Source organism: Copadichromis virginalis, linkage group LG5 (genome assembly GCF_057382275.1).
Source record: "Copadichromis virginalis isolate Kocher_CV1m ecotype Utaka linkage group LG5, C_Virginalis_male_GT1.1, whole genome shotgun sequence".
Taxonomy (NCBI): domain Eukaryota; kingdom Metazoa; phylum Chordata; class Actinopteri; order Cichliformes; family Cichlidae; genus Copadichromis; species Copadichromis virginalis.
The window spans coordinates 33,833,175-33,858,084 of NC_140622.1; the positions used below are offsets into that span (position 1 = coordinate 33,833,175).

Genomic DNA, 24,910 nt, shown 5'->3' on the forward strand with positions numbered 1-24,910 from the left:
GCCGAAACCCAGGGACCACACCTCTGCAACAGCCTACATTTTATCATCAGCAGAAAGTCAGTTATCAGAACTGTAACAATAACTCAGTTGTGTTGCTTTACAGCCTGGGATGTATTGTGTATCCTTTATATCACTGACAAATCAATACAAATAACACATTGCTGACTTAAATCAATGGCACTTTAACATGCTGGTGACTGAGCCTGTTATCTTTAAGACAGGCCTGTTATTTGCCAGGGTTTGGACAATTTTATCCTGGGGTAGTCAGCCTGAGTGAGTGTTACTCTACAGTCTTTAGATACTAACTCTCATCATGGGTGCTTTAGTGCACACAAGATGAGAAATAAATACACGTGTGATGACATTCCAAGAGATTCTAGACCCTCAAGTACTGCTGGAAACCAGGAGATGGAATATTTTAATGTTTATACAATAAAAATGGAAAATTCCCCAACTTCAGCTAGCGGCAAAAATTACAGAGGGTTTAGTTGCTGTTGGACCTGCTTGTCTGGGGACACTGTGTCAAACATAAATAAAAACAGAATGCAATTAATTAATTTCAAAACATTTAAAATCTATATTTAATTGAAATGATTACAAACGCAACATGTCAAATGCACAAAGTGACAATTAATATTCTATTCGGTTGTCCTGTCCCTTCCACCAAAAAAACCAATCAACAGGCAAAGTGGGAAGTACAAGTCAGCAAACAGCTAAGGCAGCTCCAGTTTTGTGCTGGCAGACATACTGCATCTTTATCACAGTATAGATGTGTGTATTTACTATGTTTTATGTCCCTTAAAAAAATGTCCCACGAAAAGGGCTTAGATTTAAAAGCATGATTAAAAAAGCCGGTCTAGAGCAGGTTATATTTAAGAAAAGAGAACAAAAAGCTGCAAAATCATCACCTTCTGACCAATCAGTTCTCTAGAAAATAGTGTCAACAGTCCTGCGACATCCCTCTGACCTCTCATAGATACCAAGAATGAGTCTCACATTTCTTTTGAACGTCTAAAATCTTTGTCTATCTTTGCTAAACATCAGTAATAAATAAAAATTCAACTTTAATCCTTAATTAATTCCTTAAAATCCTTTTTTTTTCCTGTTCATTCAATCAATCAATCAATCAAATCAGTTTTATATTTCTATAAGCCTCAATATATAACCCTAAAACAGGAACCCTATTTTTACTTGTTGACCCTAAATTTGCCTAAATTAATTAGTCTAAATTAGACTAAGACTGCATTTTCTATTTTTACACATACTCTTTACTTGGTCTGAGACCATCAAACACCACCAGCGCTGCAGAAGAAAGAATAAAAACTCAAACTGAGCATCAATTTAACTGAATAACAATTATAATCTATCATATTTTCCCTGTGCAAGTGGTATGTCTTACTGACAGAGCAGTCTGTTAACTTACAGTTATATTTTTTGGTTTTGTCTGGCTCAAAAAGGCAAAAATCATTAATATAGTAGCACATTTTCACTTGCCAAAATAGTAAAGCGCACACACACACACACACACACACACACACACACACACACACACACATTAATAACTACTGTACAGCACTATTTCAATTATACACACAAACACCACTAATACTTGCTGGCTCTACATATTTAACATATTCATATTTTTCTAACATTCTAGATTTATCTTTCTTTGTAGCATGCATCAGTCCGTTGTAAGCAGACTTATTCATGACCAGAGATGGGCAGTAACGCGTTACTTGTAACGGGTTATATATTGAGGCTTATAGAAATATAAAACTGATTTGATTGATTGATTGAATACTTGTTACTTGTAATGCGTTACTGTAATCCAATTACTTTTCAAGTAACGAGTAAAGTAAGGGATTACTATTGCAAAAACGGTAATTAGATTACCGTTACTTTCCCGTAGGAACGCTGCGTTACTGCCTTACTAAAACCGTGATTTTTTTGCAAGAATGTCTCATGACAGTGACGTAAACAAGTGCGACATTTGTGACAACAGCTGTCTGCAGATCAACAGTGGATAATCTAAAGCAAAAAACCATCCTTTCGGTGCTTTTTTAAATGAAACCAAACAATATGTTAAAACCATACAACATTCTCAATCAAAAAGCTGTCAAAACCATAAACCTATGTTCCCTGTTCAATATCATGTGATTCTATAATAGACTGTGTCTATTTTGCTTTTTTATACGAACCCCCTGACATTGTGTTTGCTATTTTGTATTTGTATATCTGTATTTTGTGCTTTGTCAATAAAACGTATTCAAAAAAAAAAAATCAACAGTGGATAATATATGGAGTCCGGGAGAGAGTATGAGCGTGCAGCGTTTAAAGCGTGGAAGTACTGACCTTCCTTTAAGTTTGATTCCATAAAACGTGACAAAAACATTAGCATCCGTTGTGCGTGGGAAGAAAACTTCTTTTTACAGCGAAAACCCCCCCCCCCCCAAACTTCCAAACAAGCACCGAGTGCGCAACGACGTAATGGGAAATTCACAGAGAAACTCGCGGATTCTTCAACTGACCTATGCAGCACACCTGCACCAGGGTAAACCTCCGCCTACCCTGCTCCTGCTTTACAGGTGAAAATAGAGCAAAAGGACCGCTGAGTCTTTGATTTTATTTATTTTCTGCTGTGTTTTACTTGCATCTATTTGACTGTGTAAACACACACAAAAAAGAAAAATTATGTGCCGGAATGTGCAGAAAATAGGTTTAAATATTAAACAAATCTCTTCCAGTCAGAGAATGTTGCATATAATAAAATTTTTGCTTGATGCATAAAGTTAAAAGATTAAAATTAATAAAACAAGTTTTAAAAAGGGACCTTTCCATTTGATTACATTTTGTATGATGGATTATGTAGAAAAAGTAGAATTGGGCTGAAAGATCTATCACTTTATCACCTATTCAGGTTGTAAATCGTGTTTTTAAAAAGTAACTAAGTAACTAAATAACTAATTACTTTTGAAAATAAGTAATCAGTAAAGTAACGGGATTACTTTTTTGGGGAAGTAATCAGTAATTAGTTACTGATTACTTTTTTCAAGTAACTTGACCAACACTGTTCATGACTGTGATTGATCAGATGGGGCCATTGCTGAAGAGGTATAAGCTATATTAAAGACCCGATGACAAGCTAAGCTTGGCAAGTGTCACACACTTGATCAGCACCATCCTTTCTTAATTTCCCTTTTTCTGTGCAGCAAGAACACAAAAAAGTATAAAAATGCTACAATATACAAATATTTGCAGTTCAGCTAGTTTTGTAACAACAGTAGGCATTTAAATTCCACAAACTACATACTAGCTAACATGTTTGAGATAATGTGAAATGATCCTAAACAATGCCCTTTAGAGAGCATTATTGTTCACTGAGCCAGAGTCTGAATGCGCATAAATGATGGCTGCAAATCCAGAACAGAAAAGACAAAGAAATAGATGGCTGAATATAGAAATACTAAAAAGACTACTTAGAAAGGCTGCCTGCTTCACTGTCCCTTGTCTGGAAACAGGATTAGCGCCTCAGTATCACTGTCAATAAAGACAGATGGCCCAGCAGCTCCACAGTATACAAGACCAGCAACACATAATTCTATCCACCGGATTTTATTTGACAGCTCTGAAACCACACAGCATAAATAAAGCCTGCGAGAATAGTAACAGTAAAGTCAAGAATGCCTTTATGGTTCAGCTTATTCATCTTTTCAAGTATCATTTAAGAATCCATATGATGTAAATATAGTTATATTGAACAGGTTTGAAACTATTTTTTCACAAGATTCTAAAATTCTTTTGAGGAAGAAATATTTTAAGATTTATTGTGAAAGCTGCTAGCTTAGGTTGAGCTCACATTGCAATAAATTTAAGGGCCACTTAAATGTAACTTTCATAATAAAGTTTTATTCAATCCTGCTTGTCAAAAAAACCCTCCAAATAAATATCTGTGCCAAGTCACAAAATCAACCAAATTTGAAAAAAGGGTGTTCACTTTTATGCAAATGCAGATTTCTCCAGTGAAATACCAGAAAACATACAAAAGGGTGCTAATATGTTTTTTTTTCTGTTACTCTAAATCATAGATGTTAAATTGATGCAGTTTTATAATTAAAACTATGCTACATGGACCTGCTAATGGAGCTGAACTCATGCCATGAAGATCATAGGTCACAGTTTTTGTGGTGATCTTAATGCTAGAGGAGGCCTGGAAAGAGTGGAATCAGGTAATAGGAGAGGATGCTGATTAGGCTCGACAGTTTGGGACATCTTAAAATGTACAATCTGAAATTTCTATTTTCAAAATTTTAAACTCCCATTTTTGAAAGGAATTATAGTTTCAGCTCTTGCACATGTGCAAAAACTGCATTAAAAGCAGTTTGGAAGCAGTGTGGAAGCAGTCTCCTGCTTCTGATACACCTGTTGTGAAATGTTACAGACAACACGGCATCAGAAGCAGGACTGTGCCTCACCCCACCAAGCCCCCTGAAAACACCATTACTCTCATATTAATGTACCACATCTGTCAAACCAGATCTTGGAATGTGTTCACTCTGCTGTAGCTCGCTGTATAAATTATGAACCAGCTTGCACATACTGTAAAAAACTTGGCACCAGCTGTAATCTACAACATTAAGATATTTTTGTGCCCTTTTCATTTTTTTTATGACATGCATAAAGCATGTGAATATTTAACAGAACGAAATTAACAAGATAAAAATATATTGGAGGGCCACATCAGCTTGTGTGATTTATAACCACAGAATAATTTGAAACCCCAGAAATACCACTGGGAAACTTTGAGTACATGCAGAAATGAACCCAATTAAGCATCTGCAATATGTGGCTGCTTAACCTTTGGCTTTTGAGCGTTCAACACATGTACTGACGATGCCAATCACCTTAACGACATTAAGATGACTGAAGTGAAAATTACTTTATAATTGAAGTTATTTGTAGCATTATGTCAAAAAGGGAAAAGGAGAAATTCACAACTAAATCCACATGTAAAAGTAGTAAAAGGTGAAAGTAGTCAGTTTACTGGGAGAAATTTGCTAAATGCCTGCTACTGATAATAACCATCAAACCAATTTAAAAATGTTGTTTAATTTTACAGGAACAGTAATGGTAAAACTGGATAGTAGTTTATCTTTGAGTAGTTATTAATAAATGTTATTAAGGCCTGCAAGATGTAGTCTAAGATGCATTTTTGAAGCTTAACGTAGACGCTCAAATCACATCACTGACAGATAATCTTTTTTTTTTTTTTTATTAACAGGCTAGTGCTTTTTTCCCTATCCTCAAAGAAAGAAGAAAAAACTTGCTTGTTCCTGTATAATTAAAATATACATTCAAACAAAAATAGTGCAGGATGCTGACATAAAATCATGTACTGGAATATTTAGATTTGGTGGGATGTTCATAAAACATATAGTTGTGCTTGAAAAAAAAGTGTAAATCAGGTTTTAAAATAAATATCACCACTTACAAGCCATTTAAATTATTCTCAATTAATAATAATTACCATAACCCTTGCCATAAAATATTAACACTTGCTACAATTTTATTTGATTTATGAGACATTTTGTTTTTTAATGTTAGCAAACTTCAGCTGCACCTGTTTTAAGCTAGCTAGCTACTAGTTTAGCTAATTTGGGCTGTAAGATTTAACCTAGATATGTATGCATAAGTAATTTTGTTTTACACAAACAATTAAAACCAAATTTGAACTTGAATTTTGTTTTACAAGACACCACAAATCAGAAGTAGTTCAAACTTTGCTGTCATCAGTGGTGTTGAAGTTAATGCCGGTGTCCTGGGAATCCATCCTTTTTTTTTCTTTTCTTTTTTTTTTTGTTAATTAAGTCTTTTTATTTATTTATTTATTTTATTTATTTATTTATTTATTTTTGGCAAAAAACAAAAACCAACAGAATGGGCAGGAAAAAAAAGGGAAAAAATGCATATATCGATCACCTGGATCACCTGTTGAGAAAGAAAAAAGAAAGCAAGCAGAAGAGAACAAGAGTAATAGAATAAACAACATCACAATGATATATGGGAATATGACAGTAAATACTAAATATTAAACATTATTGTGCAGCACATAAGATCAACAGAACACAGTGTGCTTTGAGGTAGAAGCCAAAAAGGGTGTAGTTTGTGGGTGTGATCACCCATGTGTACACCTGTGAGCATGGACGCGCTTGTTTTTTTTAAAAGGTTCCTTCATGTAATGATCTGCTAGAGGGTGTGGGGGGGCCACAGCCCCGTCCTCCAGGGCATGAAGCAGGCATGGAGGAGATCCAGGCTCCAGACATCCAGAGGCCCCCAGAACACAAGAGACCAAGGAAGACCAACAGAGGGGCAGCTGCGCCACTGTCCCAGAAAGAGCTGAGGAGAGTCCCAGATGAGGGCTCACTCAGCAGCCGCGGAGCAGAAGCCAGGGGGAGTTGCAGTGACGCGCCCGTGAGCTCCGCCGGCAGCCAGCTGTGCCTGAGTGACCGAGCCCCAGGCCAAGAGGCCGGGGGCACCCCACCTCCGAAGTGGCCCGACCGAGCCCCAGGCTCCAGGCCCCGATAAGCGGCCGCCAAGGAGTGAGCCGGTGTGTACCTGGACGCCCATCCCCAGACACAAAGAACCACCAACGCACCGATGTCTGAGGGAGTCCGCCACTGGCAGGGGAAGTGGTGGTGGTGGGAGATAGGCCTCCAAACCTTGGAGGGCCTGAGATGTCCCCAGAGAGGTGGCGTCTGATACCCAACCTGACATATAGACACAGACATACAGGCACACACAGATACAAACATCCATTCCCACCCTCATGCTCTCATATGCACTTACTCCACACTCAACCAACGTGGAGACAGACATAAAGAGACGCTGTACACACGATCACACTCCCCAAGCGTACTCTACGAACCGGGTCTAGGTACCCTTGCTCCTGGAGGGGGGAACTGCACCCAGACCCAGGTGGTGTTACCCTTTTCCCTGCGGTGGGGAGAGGCAGACCGCCCCGACTCCGCAGCAGCAGGGAGGCCCCACACTCCAGACCGCAGTCGGACGTCCAACTCCTCCTCCTAGCCCCCCCGCTCCAGCAGGCCGCAGAGAATGGGGGGGGGGTAGCCTCCTCTGCACCCTGGTGACATACCCCTACTCCAAGGCCCTGCATGTGTGGGTGGTTGTGGTGGAGCAGGAAGAGGGAGGCAGCTGGAGATGGGGAGGGAAGGAAGGGAGGGGCAAGTGACCCCTCCCAGTAGGCACCCCCATATTCCGCGACCCGCCAGGGAAAGGGGGCCCAGGCCCATCCAGACCGGGGCCCAGTGCAGCAGCACCTCCCGGCCCCACAGGGCCCGGGACAGTCCACCCAACCCCACCACAGAGAAAATTGCACCCACCCCACCATCCACTCATCTTCCAGACTACATGAGACAATAGATGCCCAGGCTGAGATCTTCCTCCACCTCTCCTGTATCTCCCCCTCCTGCAGAGAGAGTTCCTGAAGAGAGGAAAGCTCCTGCAAGATGTGACAATCTCCCCCACCAGTTGAAGTGCCCCCCAGGTGGCTCGACGCACCGGCGGCACCTGGGCCCCCATGCACCCACCCGCCCACAACCCTGGCAACATCCTGTCGAACTGCATCACTGTGTGGTTTGGAGCCTGCAATGCGTCCTGCCATAGAACCGTCCAACGCATAGTGAGAGCTGCAGAGAGGATCATTGGTGTCTCTCTCCCCTCCCTCCAGGACATTTACAGCACCCGTCTCACTAAAAAAGCCCTTTGCATAGCGGCTGATCCCACGCACCCAATGCAAAGCTTCTTCAAGCTGCTGCCGTCAGGGAGGAGACTGCGGAGTCTCCAGGCCAGGACCAGCAGACTGAAGGACAGCTTCATCCATCAGGCTGTCAGGAAGCTAAACTCCCTCCCGATTCTGCCCCCCTCTCCCCTCTTCTCCACCACGGTCTCACTGAACTCTGTCACACACACACACACACTCACTCTCTGACGCACTCACTGGCCTGCTCCAGTCACTTTGTGGAGCATTGGACTGCTTAAGCATTGGACCTCATAAGACTTTGTTGTTACACTATCTCTTACCGTACACTACTAAATCCCCATTTGCACTATTTGCCTATTTTGCACCACTATGCCTTCTTACTTGAATATTGTATATTGTATATTGCATAGCTTTTTTTTGTTATACGTAAAATTGTATTGTATTTATTTAAATTTTTACTTTTTAATTATTTTATTTGCATTTTTCTAATCACTAGGGTTTGAGAGTAACGCAATTTCTATTCTGTGTATGTCCTGTACATGTGGCAGAATTGACAAATAAAGTTGACTTGACTTGACTTGACTTGACTTGAACCAGGACCCAATCCCCCGAGGCCTGGCCAGGGCCCCCAGAACCTCACGCCCATCCCGGACCCACCCAGGGGCAGCCAGGCTACCAGGTCAGTAACCCACGTCCGTCAGCACAGACCCTCCCCTAGCCCCGCTGCACGCAGCCACGAGGAAACAGTCACCTGAGAACCAACAGAGCCCCTAACTGGACATGACCGCTACCCCGGGTTGAGCCCCACAAGGAAGATGCCTCCGGGGAACCCCCCGACTCCCTAAGCCTGTCCCTACCCCCACACCAATCACAACAGTGAAGGCGGGACCAAACTATGACCCCTCACCCCCACTAGGTGAGGGAATCCATCCTACCTTACAAACTATCCTACCCCTTGTTTCTGCGCATGCTCTGCATATGCGCACAACACAAAACCCAAATTTACTTCATTTTTTTAAGCTATTGTGAATATTTGTTATGGTTATGGTTAGGGTTTGTCAGAAGTCAAATTTGCCTACAGGTAGCCTACAATTTGCCAAAGTAGGACGGTTTCTCAGAACACCCGGCTGTTATATTCCTCAGCTTTCCAGAGTGACAGTGAAGCAGGCAGCATTTCCTGGTCTTACAGCTTATTTGTAGTGGGAAAGAACTAAAATGGAGAAGTGGCTAACAGAGTCAAATTCACAAAGGAAAAATATTTTAGAAAATCAAAAGGAAATACTTCATTACAAAGTCATGAAACCTGTTCTAAACATTGAAAAAAAACCCTCACCTGTGGTTATTGTGTTTGACAGAAAGGAAATAAAACAACTTTACAACCAAGGTATATCGACTAATACAGTTTACATATTTAAACTGAATTTGGGACAATTACAAAAATATGAAGGATGCAGGAAATGTAATTGTTCATCTGTTTTATGAATTTTCAATAAAATAAAATTATATGGAGTCAAAACAATCTTACTTTAGGCAGAAATTCTGATGAAGGGTGCAAGTCCTAGGCACATGTCAGCAATATCATTTAGTAATCGAGCAACAGCTGACAGGACAAGCACAGGACATTATGATTCATGTCATAAATGTGAAACAACAGATGCAGCAGCACCACTCACCCTGCAGATGTCTGCCATTTCAGGGCTCTGAGGTTTTCTGCTGAGTATTTTCCTTAATTAAAGCTTAGTTTAATCACACTACAGACAAATCCACAAGGATTTGTATGCGTCAAAGCATTACACAGTAGTATCACTCTCTACACCAACAACGTTAAGTGCTGAACTAATGGCTAATCTGAAGATTTTTGATCCACAGTATCAGAAAGGAAAGCTTTCTCATCACAAAAACTAATGCCTGCCTTTGTTTAAATAAAACTTTCATAGAATAACAAGTCTTTTCACAATAAAGGAGAACAAAAAATGCTTTATAATTATATAACATACCAGATATAATAATGTTTTAAATGTATCAGGTTTCTTTTTTTAATGAGATCATCTGAATGCCAGTATGTGTACACAGTTTGGCTTTCTTTGTGTGCATGTACTGCCACAAAAGTGATTTTATTTATATGACCTGAAGCCCAGTCCCCCTCTAGGCCTGGTACGTTGCATTGATGTTTTCATGTTTAATGTGGTGGTTGATTGCATTATGACATACATTGGCTCAATAATTGGATCAGCAGACTTTCAGAAAGATCCATAAGGCAATTTCATAGGGTCATTGGTTTTGTACATTCTTGTGTTTACATTTGGTAAACACAAGAATCATATCACGCATCAACAGGATTAACAAGACAAATTCAGCTCACAGGCCATTTGAGTAGAAAGAGCAAGCACAGAGGGAGAGTGATATGACAGAAACCGTTTGTAGGCCTAAAGAATAAGGCAGCAAGGATTAAATTTGCAAAAGAACATGCACAGTAAGGCTTTTTAAAACTTGTGTTATTTTTGGATGGTTTTAAATTCAACCTACAAGGATCTAATGCTAGAAAGCTGGTATGGAGAAAGCCAGGGGGGGAATCTTCAGTCAGGCCACCTTGCTTTGGCACATTATGACAAAGCAAGGTGGTGGATGCATGCAGGTTTGAGGCAGTGTTCAGGTGAACTTGTATCTATTCACTGAAGGAATCATGAACTCTGAAAGCTTTCCTGACTGAAACATGATGGAAAAACTTCACCATAGCTATTAACAGAAAGCTGTCAAGCTGATCTACAAGTAAAAACACAGAAAGCAAAGACTAAAATATTATGACTTTGATGCTAACAGAGAGCATCCAAGTACTTTTTTGTCCTTATTTGAACTTAAGCATAACAAACATTTTGTGCTTAATGTAATGCCTTTGATAGCTGTTTTTTATTTGCTAATGCAATAAAAATGTGGTGTAAGTCTCCCTAAGTGTTGGTGCTATTGTATATATACACATAGTGTATATAAACACATGTATGCACAAACTGATTTAACTTTTGCCCTGAGCCTCACCCACACCCATATCCCCAACCCAAACAAATCCCTTGACATGTGGAAGAGAAACAGACACTCCAGGACAGCTGCAAAACAGGATGCCCTTGAGAACAGGACACCCCACCCAACATAGCCTGGGTAAACAGGCCTGTCAGAGAACAGGGGTGGAGTGGAGAACAGGCACAGGGCATGCAGGGCTGACAAAGAGAGAGATCCAAGTTCAAGATGTCTCGGACCCCTAAACTGCTTCATTGCAGCCCTTGTTGTAACATATGGTACAAACCATACGTTTTTAATGTGAACATATTTTTTTAAAATGCTTTCATTAAAACATGAGGCAAGATTAGTTTAAGATAAATCTTTTAAAATTGAATCAAGTCCAAACAGGCTCAAAACTGAGTCAAGAAAAGGACAAACAAGTCAGCTGTCTTACTGATGGTCACAGTGAGACAGATTTAGGCAACGTTTACTGTAACAACTCACTCTGAGCATTCTTTAAGAAAAGCTTAAAGTGCTGTAAATTAATTACAAATATAGAAGAAAAAATGAAAAGAAAACTGATTTCCCCAACAGGCATATGGCACTTTCCAGTGCAGTCAGTATACATACACTTAAAATAACAGTAAAGGCTTTTAAACTTTTAGGAAGCAGTCGTGATTTCTGGAGCCTGTAGGGCCATCATTGACATCAAGGGAAGGCATTTTGTGTTTAATTGTCATTTAAAAGTCATACATACAAACATAAGTCTTCTTTGAATTTGCAATCTTAAATAATTAGATATATAAAATTATGAAATCAGTGAAATCTAAAAGAAACTAAAAAGTGCTGTCCTTCTGGTGCACGTTACAAATTCTAAAATCTTAAAAATGAATTTTACTTTGTTTTGTGTTAGATTTACTTACAACTGATAATATATGGAAAACAAGAATCACAGGCATTGGTTTACAATCACAGAGAGCAGAATGTGAGGAAAACTTTCTTTTTGGATAACTGAAACCTGACAGCAGTGTCTTCAGATGCTGGACTTTGGAATAGTCCCAGCCTAACCAAAAATAATGGATGACAGACTGAATATAAAAGATGGATGTAGTGAGCACAATGTGACCCAATGTTAAGTGAAGTCCTGTTGTGAAACATTAGCTGATCTATGGGCTTTAAACTGGATGTAACAAGCGAGATCTAACAGTTACAGGATACTATATCCTGCTTTACCTTCTTTTTGGACCCACAAGTTACAACTTGAGCATGATGATGTATTCAATAACACTTGAAGCTAGCAAATGAGTAAATAAAAATAAAATTGAGTAAAAGAGCAGAAGCAGTGTTTCCTCAAAGACATGTGTATAATGTGACCTTGTTTTGCAACCATTTTTCCCTGCTGGACATTAAGGAATGCACATTTGCATTACAGTGACTTTTTAGATCCATCTTTTATATAAAGTCTTAGTGGATGTAATGAAAGAGTATCCACAAAATAAAGGGTTTCGTATTGCTCATTTGGCTGCCCAATTGTAGTTTCTCTTCTGTTTTGCATAAAAAAGATTGATTTTTAAGAAACGAATCGGTCACGTTGCAACTATCAGTGGAGCCAATAGCTTTTGCTTAAGCACTGATAGCAAAAAATTCATGCAAGCAGGAAGAACTGAGTTCCCCAAATAAATTGCAGACAACTAAAGCCTTTTCTTAAGAGCCATTTCAGTTCGACTTAAACCATTTGCTAGCCAAGATATCAGCTGGGTTTGATGACATATGGCACTATGCCAAAACTTAATCTGATAATCTGATTAAAATCCTTCACGTTATTATTGTGATGGGGAATAAGCACCAGGCATGAAGCGTCAGATATGTTCTACTTTGCTGTGGACATTTTAAAAAATTGTACTGCTCTGCCTCTAAGCTGTATAATTTAATAATATATTATCAGTCGTCAGCCATTGTCTTCGTTGTCTCCAACCATTTAAGTTCTGCTAAGAAATGATTATTCATTCCGTGGTTTTTGCAGTGCTTTAGGGTGTACTGCATTGATGCTCCAAAGTGCTCAGAAATCACAAGTTAAGGCTTTTGGGGATAATGGGGGGGTGGAGGACCATTCACATTGGGCTGAAAGTAGATGGCGCAAGACGTAGAAAAGGAGCCAGAAGAGAGCCGGATACAGTGGAAGCGTGGGTCGGCCCTTGAGACATGTACTGAGTGGATATGGAATGACAGCACAAGCCCAATTAGTCTTGGATGCCAGGGCTGCTACAGGGAGGTCGGTGCAAGTGATCAAGCCATTCATGCATTCAAGCACTCGCCCGCAGGCATTCTCCGCCAACAGCCTGGGTAAAGTTACTCTATCACTGCTTCTGCTGGACTCCTGATCGCTCTCATTGCGCTGCCTCCGCTCTCCCCCTCTCCCTTCCTTCCTTCCTTCCTTCCTTCCTTCCTCTAGCATGAAATGCACTGCCTCGCCCGTTCTCATTTGTCTTTTTTCACACTAATCCAGAGTTACTTCTCTTATTGGTTTTCTGTTTTCCCCCTCACACATTCACACTTGCTAACACACTCTCTCTTAAAGACATTAACACGCTCCATTCGAAAGCCTGTCCATGCCTGAATAGTGACAGTACCACTCCCTCTGTCCTCTACACCCTCCCACTTTTTCCCCATCCCTAGAACTTGAGTATTACCTCATCCCACTCAGAGGCAAAGGAAGGCATGCGCTCCATGGATGGCTGCCCAGAGCTGCAGTTAGACACAGACCCACTTCGGCCAACCAGACCTCCATCCTCCTCTCCAAGTGGCGATGCCAACAAATCAGAGTCTGACTTGGACAAACTTCGAATCAGCCCCGCGTCTGCAGGTCTGACTTTGGCTGCTCCCGCTGATGCAGACTCAGCCGAAACCTCACTCAGCTCCTTTATGTCAGCCTCTGGATTCTGGATTACGTTGGTGGGGTTTACATCCGGTGTGCACTCTGCCATTGCTTCTGGAGCTGCCAAGTGCAGCTCAGTGCCTTCACTGTTTTTCTGCCGTACTCTAACTTGTTCAGTCAGTCCAGAGAGTGATCCAAAGTCTTTGTGGAGTTTTTAAGCTTGTAGTTGTGGAAAGCCAACAGATGTACTGGAAGATGCAGATTAATAAAATATAGATGTTGAAGGATCAGTTAATCTTTCTGCGCAGCAGCTTATTCAAAGTCATTCAAAGTTCTCCTGTTTTGAGGTAAAGACGGCACAAATGAGAGACTTGTTGTGCACGGAAACAATAATCAAGGTCCACCCACTAGTTGTATCCTGTAGCCCTCCCCTTACTAACTGGCTGCTCACTTTGATACTCCTACACTTGCTTTTATCCACACATGCAGCCTTTTTAAAAAATAAATAATTCCGTTTTTATCATCAGTTCAAGTCATTTATTTAGTTATGCAAAGCCTAAAAGTGAATACTCCCAAAGAAATCTGGAAGGGTAACTCAGGTTTAGATAGAGCAAGAAGCACATGTGTTTATACTGTAAATATAAAACATAATGTGTCTACCTTAAAATATAATCTTCTCCCAAATATTTAAGAAACTTAGACTCACCAGAACCAAAGAAGCCAGAATCAAAGTTTTAACTACTGCATCTTACCTGCTGGCTTTTTCTGGTCCTACCAGTTCTTTCCCTTCCCTGTGATTGTGTCCGTCCTGCTCTGCTCCAAAATCTCAAGGAGGACTGCTTCTATCCTGTAGTGAGGATCAGACGACGGGAGGATCCCGAAGCCTGGCCTTATTCAGACTGACAGCTGGGGTAATCAGGTTACTGACGCACTGGGTGGCTGCTCCATTAGAAAAGGAGGGAGAGTCGGGATTCCTGCGTTGTCGTTCATGTGTGTCTACCAGTGTGGGTGCATGGAAGAGATTGAGGTTATTGAGTTACTTAGCTTTGTTACTGTAGAGCAGAAAGAGTCTAAAAAGTATTTCAAACCTTTACTGAACCTGTATGGAATACCAATGAGATTTCTAGCGTTGTACCTTTGTGCAGTATACCTATTTATACACAGCGTATTCCTATCTAAAACTCTTTTCTTGGCCTAACTCTTTTCTGATGTTGTGACCTAAAATCTTGGCAAAAAAGTAAGGATGCTCCTCCCGGAGCTTCTCCCATTTTCTTACCTCTGCAAATTCTCCCTGACCTGAAGCTTTATCGCTAACACGCTTACATATTCATATATTATAATCACAAATCCATTTGAGGCCCAAATATTCACAGTTCAGTGAAACTGATTTTGGTGCCATTTTCATTGTTACTATCATTTATGATTATATTTTTAATCTAATCTTCTTTGCAAGAGCACTCACTAAGTTGTAGGCAGCAGCTCAATCAGGATTATGTGCAATACACATCCAGTGTGCACACAGGTATTCACATTAAACACGTATGCAAATGGATTTGAAACATCAACTAAGCATAAAACAGGGGTAATAAGGGTCATGCATACAGCTGCAGACAGATGTGACTGCTTCTTCTAGTCATTTGGTGAGACCAACTCACTAAGATTGAACAGATTTTTGCTACTGATCCCAAGCAGCATCTTTAAAAGTCCCCTTCGTTTTTGTAATTCATCCATAAGACCAAAAACATATTTTTTGTATACTTTTTTGAAGGATATAACTCTGTAGGCTCTGCAAAACCAAATGTTCTTGTTCATGAGTTTACAAGAGGACAAAACAGTTCATCCACTTCAAGCATACAATGTGCAACAGCAAGAGTTTTGAGTTTTGTGATGAATCCATCAAGCTTGTGTAAACACCGCGAGGATGCCTGCAGACGAATAACGTCAACATAATCCAGCACAGACATAAAAGCCCTGGGAACAACTCTTTTTTTGGCCTCAGAGGAAAGCAGGACTAGGAATTTAAAATAAATACCAAATTTCATTTGATATTTTGCTAACTGGTAAATGTGAGTCTTTGAAGAGAGAGAGGTAGAGGCATAGTGAGATAGTAACACAATTTTAGAACCATGTAAAGTAATGATTAAAAAAAAAAGCTGAGTGGATTTCATTTTACATGTGAGGAGAGTTTAAGATGACACCAGACAGTGTTTCTGCTAGAAAATATCACTCTTCAGACAGGGTAGAGATGAGCGTCAGGGATGATTTGTGACAGAAAGAGAACAGCAAGAGTGAAAGGGAATATTTACAAGATGGTAGTGAGACCTACCACGCTGTATGGTTTGTTGACGGCGGCACTGACAAAAAAAAGACAGGAGAAGATTAGACATGCGTAGATCAGAGAGGGAGCTCAGGTTGAGCCCTTTGGACTTGGTGACTTAAAGAGGCAGGGTTGAGATGGTTCGAACCAGTAGTTGATGCTCTGGACAACAGGTGGTGAATATGAAGCTCAGAAATAAAAGATGGAGAAGGCTCATGGATCTAGTGCAGAATCAAAAGTGAGCCTTTATTTTGGCTGGTGAAAAGTTCATAAAAAAAGTCTATCAGAAAACTAAACAAACTCCCAAACTGTCTGGAAACAGAGAGAGGAGGTTAACAGATGCTGCGACAAAAGACAAAGGAAGAGCTTGAGTACACACAAGAAAAAAACTGGGTGGACAAAGCTTTTCAGTCTGTGGCTCCAAGCCTCGGGAACGGTTTACCACTCCAGCTTCGTTTAGCTGACTCTGTGGAGTCTTTGAAAAACTTATTTAAATTCATTTATTTATTTGTCTTCTGGTTTAAAGGCTCTCCGTTGATATTAGTTGTGTTTTAATTGTCTCACTTTGTGACCTTTGTGTCTGTGAAGAGCACTATTTAAATAAACTTACCTACATACAAAGTCGTTATGGGGAAGTGGACACAGGAGGGTCAAGAGTCACAGTAATCAAATACAATTACACAGGAGAGGAAGTGAATTAAACTCAAGACACTAGAAATGAGAAACTATAAAAATAAAACAGGAAGTGAGGACCATAACTAAATGGAGAATGCAGGAACAATGAATAAGATAGGAAACAGAGAAAGTAAATGGAACTAAACACTGAAGACTGAAAATGCTAAGGAATAACACAAAGATGACAGCATAAATAATGAGCAAACTAACTGACAAACAGAAAATATTTAACAATAAATTCACTAGCTGGGCCCACGTCCTCATTTTAGGTTTAACAGCGTTTTAGTAGGTAAAAGTGAATGCTTTGACATGAATTGAGCTGCGGTTTGGGGAAGGCATCGAAGAGGACTGGCGATGGCTCCCGGGCCTGGCAGATCCCCATGTACTAAATAGAAGTGAAGAAGTTAAAGAATGGAGAACAAGGAGGCAGGGAGGGTGGGGCACGAACCTATATAGATGACAACCGGAAGGAGTGTGTTTGGATGCTTGGTCCTGCTCCTGAAATTCCGATACATAATCTCCAAAAGAACGTGAAAGCCCCAAACTCAAAGAGGTGGGTCAAACACCCAGGACCATAACACATGCAGAGGGTTGATGCGACAGAGGAGGATGGCTGGGATAGGGTTAGAGGGAGTGAGGGTGAGGGAGGCAGATGATCCACTGTGGCAACCCCTAAAGAGAGCAGGCAAAAGAAGAAGGCTCTTTCATCGAACAGAGCCAAAAGGTGAAAAAATGTATCAAAATGTAGCTAAAATTGAGGGCTTATAGTCACCTGAACTGTGACTTCATGAGAAATTCTTTCGAAATGTGGCGATTTTTAATATGATCGCCCCTCACCGTGTCAGAAAGTTAGAAAATTTTTAGCTTTACATAATTTATCGATTATATGTATGAGTTTTTGTTAAGTACAAAGGTTTTAAACACTGAAATAGGAAATCTTGATGATATGGCAGGAATGTAGACAAGATCTCACACCCCCTGTGCTATTTATGACTCTTCTCAAAGGGCGCTGACGCTGACAAAAGATTCTCTTGTGAGACATCCTTAGTATTCACAGGCAGCCATAGCAGTGCACAGCTCGCCTCTGTGCCCTGTGCCCTCAATCAGCCAAGTTCCTTGCATGCTCACCTCTTCCCCATGGGCAGTGCTGGTATGAGCATGACAGAAAAGATAACATCCTTCGTTCTCCGAGGAGGGTTCATACAGCCACACGCTGCTTAGGCTCGCAATAACAAAACCCTTTCCTAATGACGCACGCTGGATTGAACGTCTAATGATGAAACAGTTTAAGTTATACACGTATTCAGTGCCATTTTAAACAATAAAAGCTCTGGAAAAAAAAAACGTTACGAGATAATGATGTCTTCACGCCATATTAGAGAGACAAAAATAAAACATCCATCCCCTCCTTCAGCTGGCTGGATGCTGAGCCTTAGGGTAAAGACAGTGGTGACTCATGAACACTCTTCTAACAAAGACATGCACACTGTGCAAGTCACAGAGAGGCAGTGTATACAGTAAACGCACATGCTGAAGTGCAGTGTTTTCAAGTGCACGGGGTTTGTGCCTGTGAATGTGGATTTTGTGCTTCTAAATTGTTTGCACACCGTGACACATGAATCCTTCTTTAGGATTCCTCTGATTCTTCTTGTTCTATCTGCACCTGCTGTATGTGTATCCAGGTCTACAACTGACATTTTTAATAACATTTCAAAACTTCTAATACCATTTTCTCATCACTCCCGCATGTAAATCATTATCCTTCTCTGCAATTTGGTGCCCTGCAGTTCCCACCTAATCAGTCGGCATTACAGGCACAGAGAATGAGGCCACTGGGTAAAGATCTAATAAAGTTAATCAACCGAGGACGCTATTACCTTCAGATAAGTTCCAAAACAAGTGCTGCAAATCAGCATCTGATGAAAATCGTAAAAAAGTGAAATACAGCTCCCTGCATGCCTGTGAATGCGTAGATCCAAATGGCATTTTTTCACATGTTTGCCTTGGAGAGATTTAGAGTACATTAACCCGAGAGTCATGGACCCAAATGCTTTGATGCTAACCTCTGAGGTCCTCTGCTCCCAAAGGCAGCAGGGATGCCATTCATCCATGCTATCATTTTCACATACCCCAAAAGTGGGAATTATTACTATTTATCATTGGTGTAGCAGAGCAGTCCAAGGATTGATATCATACTCAATCCAGTTGTGCTTAGCAGACTAGAAAAAAGGTCATTTAGAGGGCAACAACGCAGCAGATACACATTCTGAAATAACCCCGAAACACGTTCGGGACCTCAGCAGCAAAAGTCATGCGTTTGCCATCATTTTGGAGCTACTGAGAACAAGTGTTTCTCTCTGAATCAACACTCGGCAACACTACAAATGTTCCTTCATTGTACACTTCAAAGTCAAGGGATGAAATGAATCACTTCAAATAGAGGCAACAGCAAAACTACCTGCTGTTAGCTCAGAGTAGCTAAAGATGAGGCTCCTGTGAAAGCTTTCCAGCAGACACGAACAGCACTGACCTCTCAGCAGGGAAATGGGAGGGCAAGTGTGCACGGCTGAGTGAAGACGTAGTGCTGGATATCCGTCAGCGTTAGAGGAGGACGGCATGAGAAAGAGAGACTAGAGGGTAGAGATACGATCTTTTCTCAGAGTTTAGTGGGGTTTTGTCAGTAATCTCACTTTGCTGTTTTGTGAATTTTATCAGACTCTCTTTTACCAGTAAGATCTGAAATATTTGAAGGATATGGGAAATTAGGTTTCCTAAACTGAAGGAGGCAACAGTTGGCTACCTGCTAGTGTGTTTCTAATTAAACAGCTTGGAAATGGTGATAGCCAAAGAGTTTGGTGGTTAACAGTTTTCACCTATTTTGTAAAGTGTGGTAAAAGAGTGGATCACCACTCCAAAAAAAGTCCATTTTTTTTACCGAACATGTGCAGCTATTAATTTATTACTGTACCTCTGCCAAGGGGGTAGCATTTGCATGCATATATACATGTCATTCTTTCTGTCTGTAAACACAATAGCTCAAAAAGTTTTAAATGGAATCTGATAACACTTTGCAGAGGTGTAGACTTGACTCATGTCAACAATCCTTTTAAACTTGGCTTACGTCCTTCAAGGTCTTCAGAGTCAGCTTAACGATTTATTCATCGAAAACTGACAAAAAGCCTTATAACTTAGAACCTATGATTTTTACAAGTGTGCTATTGTCAACGAATAATACGTACCTTATAAAGCGACCTCTGACCTCTCCTTCAAGGTCAATAGACCAATCATAAGTAAGATGTTTCTTACATCCAATGTTTGCATTGACAACATATAGCCATATAGGGAATGATATATGGGGGTTCTAAGTATCCCGTCAGAGTTTGTATCCAAATACCATGTCACATTTGACCTCTGACCTCATTTTTTCATTTTACATCTGCCTTTCTTTCATGTTGGCCCCCAAATATGTTATTTTTACTGCACTACAAACCTCTTAAATTATGCTTAAAAATAATAAAGAACACAAAATGAATATACAAAAAACAATACGATTCCCTTAAAAGTAAATACTGCCCAGAGAGTGAGCTGCCCCAGTGGAGGTTTGCAGTCTTGGAGTGCTTCTTGTTTAGACTATTTTTGACGTAGGTTTCCCGTTTTTGGAGATATCGCCCTTCTGTTGAATGTGTGTTTTGGTTTTCACATGGAAAAGGATCCTTTTATATCTGAGATGTAAATTTCATCATTGGACAGCAAGTGCTAGGATCTGTGTGTAGATGTCTGCGTGCCTGCTGTTTTTTGTGACACATTGTGATACTACACTTTACTGATTGAACATGTGCCCTTCAGTCAGATTTTAAAGAAGCATTACAGGAATGATGACTCTGTGCGCTGCAGTCCGTATCTGCAACTGAGTATAATCCCAAAGTCCAGTTTGTTTGACAAGTATGGCTGCTGCATGCCACGTCCAGGCGTGGTTAAGTGTACAGCACCCTGAGTTGCTTAAATAAGTTTTTCCACGCATGGTATGTGTACAGCCAGACCACACCCAAGAAATGAACTCCAGTGATTCCTGAACTACAGCTGCCTCTTCTAAGATGGAACTAGATGGCAGACCTTGTGGTCTTCAAAACACCATAAAAATGCAATTGAAAAACTCAGCAGGCATGTCTCTTTCCAGAAATCATGACATGTTTCCAAAGACCTTATTGTGAGCATTTTTATGCTTTATTTTTATTTTATGCTTTATTATTTTGTTTTTGCTGTCTACAGGGGCTTTAATCTGCAGAATGAGTGAAGTTGTTGGCAGGTGTAGTAAAAGAGAAAATACTTGAATACATGAAACAGCTCACAGCATGTTCATGATTTATGGAAAGAGACTTTTCACTTATTTATTATTTTCACTTATTTATTTATTTTTTGGCACTTTGGGCACCACAAAGCAAGTACCATTTAGGGTGCATTATATTAAAGAGAAATCAAATATTTCTTAAGAACGTATATCCAAATTTAGGCAATTCTAATGTATAAATTAAACTTAATAAGCACAGAATCATGTGCAGACATCCATGGCTCTGAGGTGATGGTCATGACTTTGATGATCCCCATTTTTCACCCTTGTTTAACGAGACTCTCTTGTGTGACGAAAGGGTTCATTACAGTCTTTGAAGGGATTTTCACTGACCTTGGTGGTCCTGTGGTACTTTTTCTAATGCTATTATCAGATAAAAAGTGAAATATATCTAATATTTTATATTTTATATTTATTTTAGGTTTCTTCCTGTTAAGAGGACGTTTATCCTTCCCCCTGTTGCCAGGTGCTTGCTCAAAAAAGGCCCTTTGATTGTTGAGGTTTTTGCTATGTTACAGAAGGGTTTTTACACTCAAAAAAACTTAAGGGATTTGTTTGATTACTTAGATATATAAAAATGCTTGATTAATATAAATCTATTATGTTTATGGTTATTAATTGATTCCTTCTTGTTGGTTATATTTGAATTAACTAGATCAACTAGATTTATATGTGTTCACTCACTGACAACGTACTCTGTCATTGCTAACTATTACGCATGCTCCACACCCAGGAAAACATTCAAATCAAACATCATGCAGCTCTGTTGTATGTTAATTGTCCCTTGGGTATAAATAAAGTCTTCTGATTCTGATTCTGCTTCTGAAGTGGGAAGAAACATTGGAACTGATAAGCAACACATCCTCAGAAATACCATTTGCAGAACTACTTTTTTGCATCCTTAATACCAAGGGTAAATAATGCATAAGTAATGTATAATTATAGACCTGGATATATTCATTTCTGTAGGAGGGATGAGTAAATCTTTTATAAGAGTTAACAATGATACCTCAACCCTATGCTGTGTTGTTTTGTTTTCCAGTATACTCCATGCAAGTTTTTACTCTTACTGATCTTACTGGTCTCGCTGTAGATATTTTACAATTATTAATTACCTTTAATGGTAGTTAATATCTTGCTCAGTGTCAAATTTCTTTCCATTCATGAAAATATTCCTATTTTCCCTCCTCTGACTGATTACAATCATTAAACATCTGATGTGTCAAGGTTGAAATGAGAGTTCTTTGTGTGTGTTTTACAGTTGAAATGTAAGTAGAATTTATTTGATTATTCTTGACTTTACCAGAAGTACATCACAAAATAAACGAGCCTTTCATCTGCTCGTGGGCTCCTGCTCTTTAATCCATGGTAAGTTTTTTACACATTTCTAATTAGATGGACATTTATGTACTTGGGGTTTGGGTAAGTTTCATAATATTATACTTGGACTCCACTAGAGGATATTGTACGCAATGCATGGTGGCATTGATATGCAGTAACTTATACATGAATACTATGCTGAAATCACGTACTTGATTTGCCATTTTAAATATATGGCTTCAGTAAACTAATCAAAAATATGGGGGTGTTAGTCTGATTAGGTTAAGATTAACAACCAAACTGGATGAAATGGTTATTTGCAGTATACTGTATGTCAGTATATACAGTATGCTGTGTTTGTGTGTTCATAAGGAAATAGTCTCGTTGCAGAACAATTTTAAATGAATTATATTACTTAAGATATTAAAACTGTATTCTATATCACAGGACAAATAAGGATAATTCATTTGAGGGATTCTTGAGAATTCATATTTAGATAAGCTTTGTCTTGCCTTCAGATGTTTGTTGAAATATCTGTATTTCTTCTTTTAATAGTAGATTTATGTTTTTATCAGACAGATTGATAGGCAGCAGATGCCTTTGAACAAGTTGTTGTGATGGTGAGAAACAGTGAGAGCTGTATCCTCAGCAGACATTTAAGGATTGATTCCAAGAAATGTACCAGCGAAATCTGCTTATATGATCAATGCCATTACAGGTTTCATATGCCATCATTGTCAAAAGGATATAAAATACTTTTTCGGTGTGGTGTGATAAGGGATTGCTCATTCTTTGCTTTCACACTGCGAGGAGTCGTGTGAAACAGTAAATGCTGCCGGCCACAAAAGGACAAAGATAAAATTAACAGATAAACATAACAGGCCGGAAAGATCAGAATCAAAACACAACCTGAATTCTAACTGTATCTCTGTCATTTGCATGCAAGAACAGAAACAGTAGTATGTTGGCGTGTGTGTCGGGTGGGTGGGTGTTTACCTGCAGTGTCGTCATGCATGAATGCACGCATTTTATGGCCGCACGTGTACGTATGTATGCATGCAGGGTAAATGTTTGTGTTGGAGAGCCAGAGGCATGCAGAGCTTCCTGTGTTAGGTTAATGCTCCCTGTGCCGCTCTCAGTGAAAACAATGGGCACAGCTCCATGTTTCTGAATTTCCCATCAGGGGGACGATGATGACAATCACCACTGACAGATTCACACATTCACTGTTTTTACTGCGGCTGGCTCAGAATATCACGGTTAAAGAGAAGAAAAAGGAACACCACAGATTTTCCAATTGTATTTAAGTGCTAACAATTTTCTGCTTCTTACTGGAGGTACATGGCATTGAATGGGGAACACATTTATATTCAGAGGAAAGATGGGACAAAGGGAGAAGACGCAATCTCATCCTCACCCTACACAGGTAGAGTGAGGATGAGAGGGCAGAGTAATTAATCCACAGATAACGCTGACGGTTCACAGCCAGGTCACTTTCAGTGTAACATCACCATAATAGCTGTCTAAATGATAGTAATGATATTGGCAGTCATGAATCAATGAGACATGCTCAATATATTCAGCAAGAGAGTCGAGAAATTTATTCTCAGCGATGTGATAGTGTCAGACAATGCACTTCCATTATGAACCGGCTCACACAGCACTTTAAGATAGATTAAGAACACAAGTTGAGAATAAAGACATTAATCACTGTTGATAGCTGAAGAAAAAAATCCATTTATAAAAGAAAGGTTTGCACATGTTTAAGGTACAAAATACTACAGGAGCTGCTTTCTATCGTCAGCTCTTTGTTGGACAAACTCTGGTCCAAAACCCTGGCTAAATCTGCCTTCATCTTTAGATACGCAACACTAACTCCAGTGCTTTTAGCCTTTTCAAACTTTCTCAACAACAAAGAGAGCAAGAATCCTCTCCTTCTACAAAAATAGACTCTGCCCTTGACTCTATATTGAGCACATTTTTAGAAACAACTTTACTTGTTGCTGGAGTAAAAGGCGGCACAGCACTCTAGCATTCATCCTCGCTGTGATGATGACATCTTCAGATTTAAAAGGTGACATTACAGGAAATGTTTTGTTTGAACCTTGATTTACCTGCTTGTTCTTATTTTTAGAAGGAGAAATGTCTCTGTTGTTTTATGTGTATAAAACACATTTTTTTAGTCAGTAATAGCTGCAAATGTGCAAATTAGTATCTCCTCAGAGAAGCTTGCCTTGGCAATTCGAAGACACTAATGACAGTAAAAACTCTGAATTCTCACAAATTGTGCCTAGAAAATGGTTTCAGTTTTGTTTTAAGGGACTGAATATGTTAATTTAGCAGAAAGCTGATTATCGGATCAACAAATCTTTGGCAAATGAGAGACGAGAGAGAAAAGAAAGCACAGAGTGGACAAGCAGTCTAAAGTACACTTTGATAAAGATGGGCCTTAGCTAATTTCTAACAAGAGCCAAGTGCTTGTATTAAACACCATCACATGCATGAGTGAGATAGTAACAGATGATGGCTTTTTCAATTTCCACATCGGTGCATATTGACTGGCAGAAGAGAACAAGAGAAATTTCTATAGGAGAGATAAGCTAT

The 24,910-nt window shown here is 39.8% G+C and overlaps 1 protein-coding gene across 1 annotated transcript in view; it reads right to left on the reverse strand.

Annotated features, from left to right (window-relative positions):
- anks1ab (ankyrin repeat and sterile alpha motif domain containing 1Ab) overlaps positions 1-14,448 on the reverse strand; it is a 54,455-nt gene extending 40,007 nt beyond the window's left edge. Inside the window, exons 1-2 of the mRNA XM_085457457.1 lie at positions 14,399-14,448; positions 13,462-13,894 (exon numbers count right to left, since the gene is read on the reverse strand). Of these exons, the coding sequence (XP_085313583.1) occupies positions 13,462-13,755 (294 nt within the window). The 5' untranslated portion in view covers positions 13,756-13,894; positions 14,399-14,448. The remainder of the gene's footprint in view (positions 1-13,461; positions 13,895-14,398) is intronic.
- Positions 14,449-24,910: the final 10,462 nt, after the last annotated feature.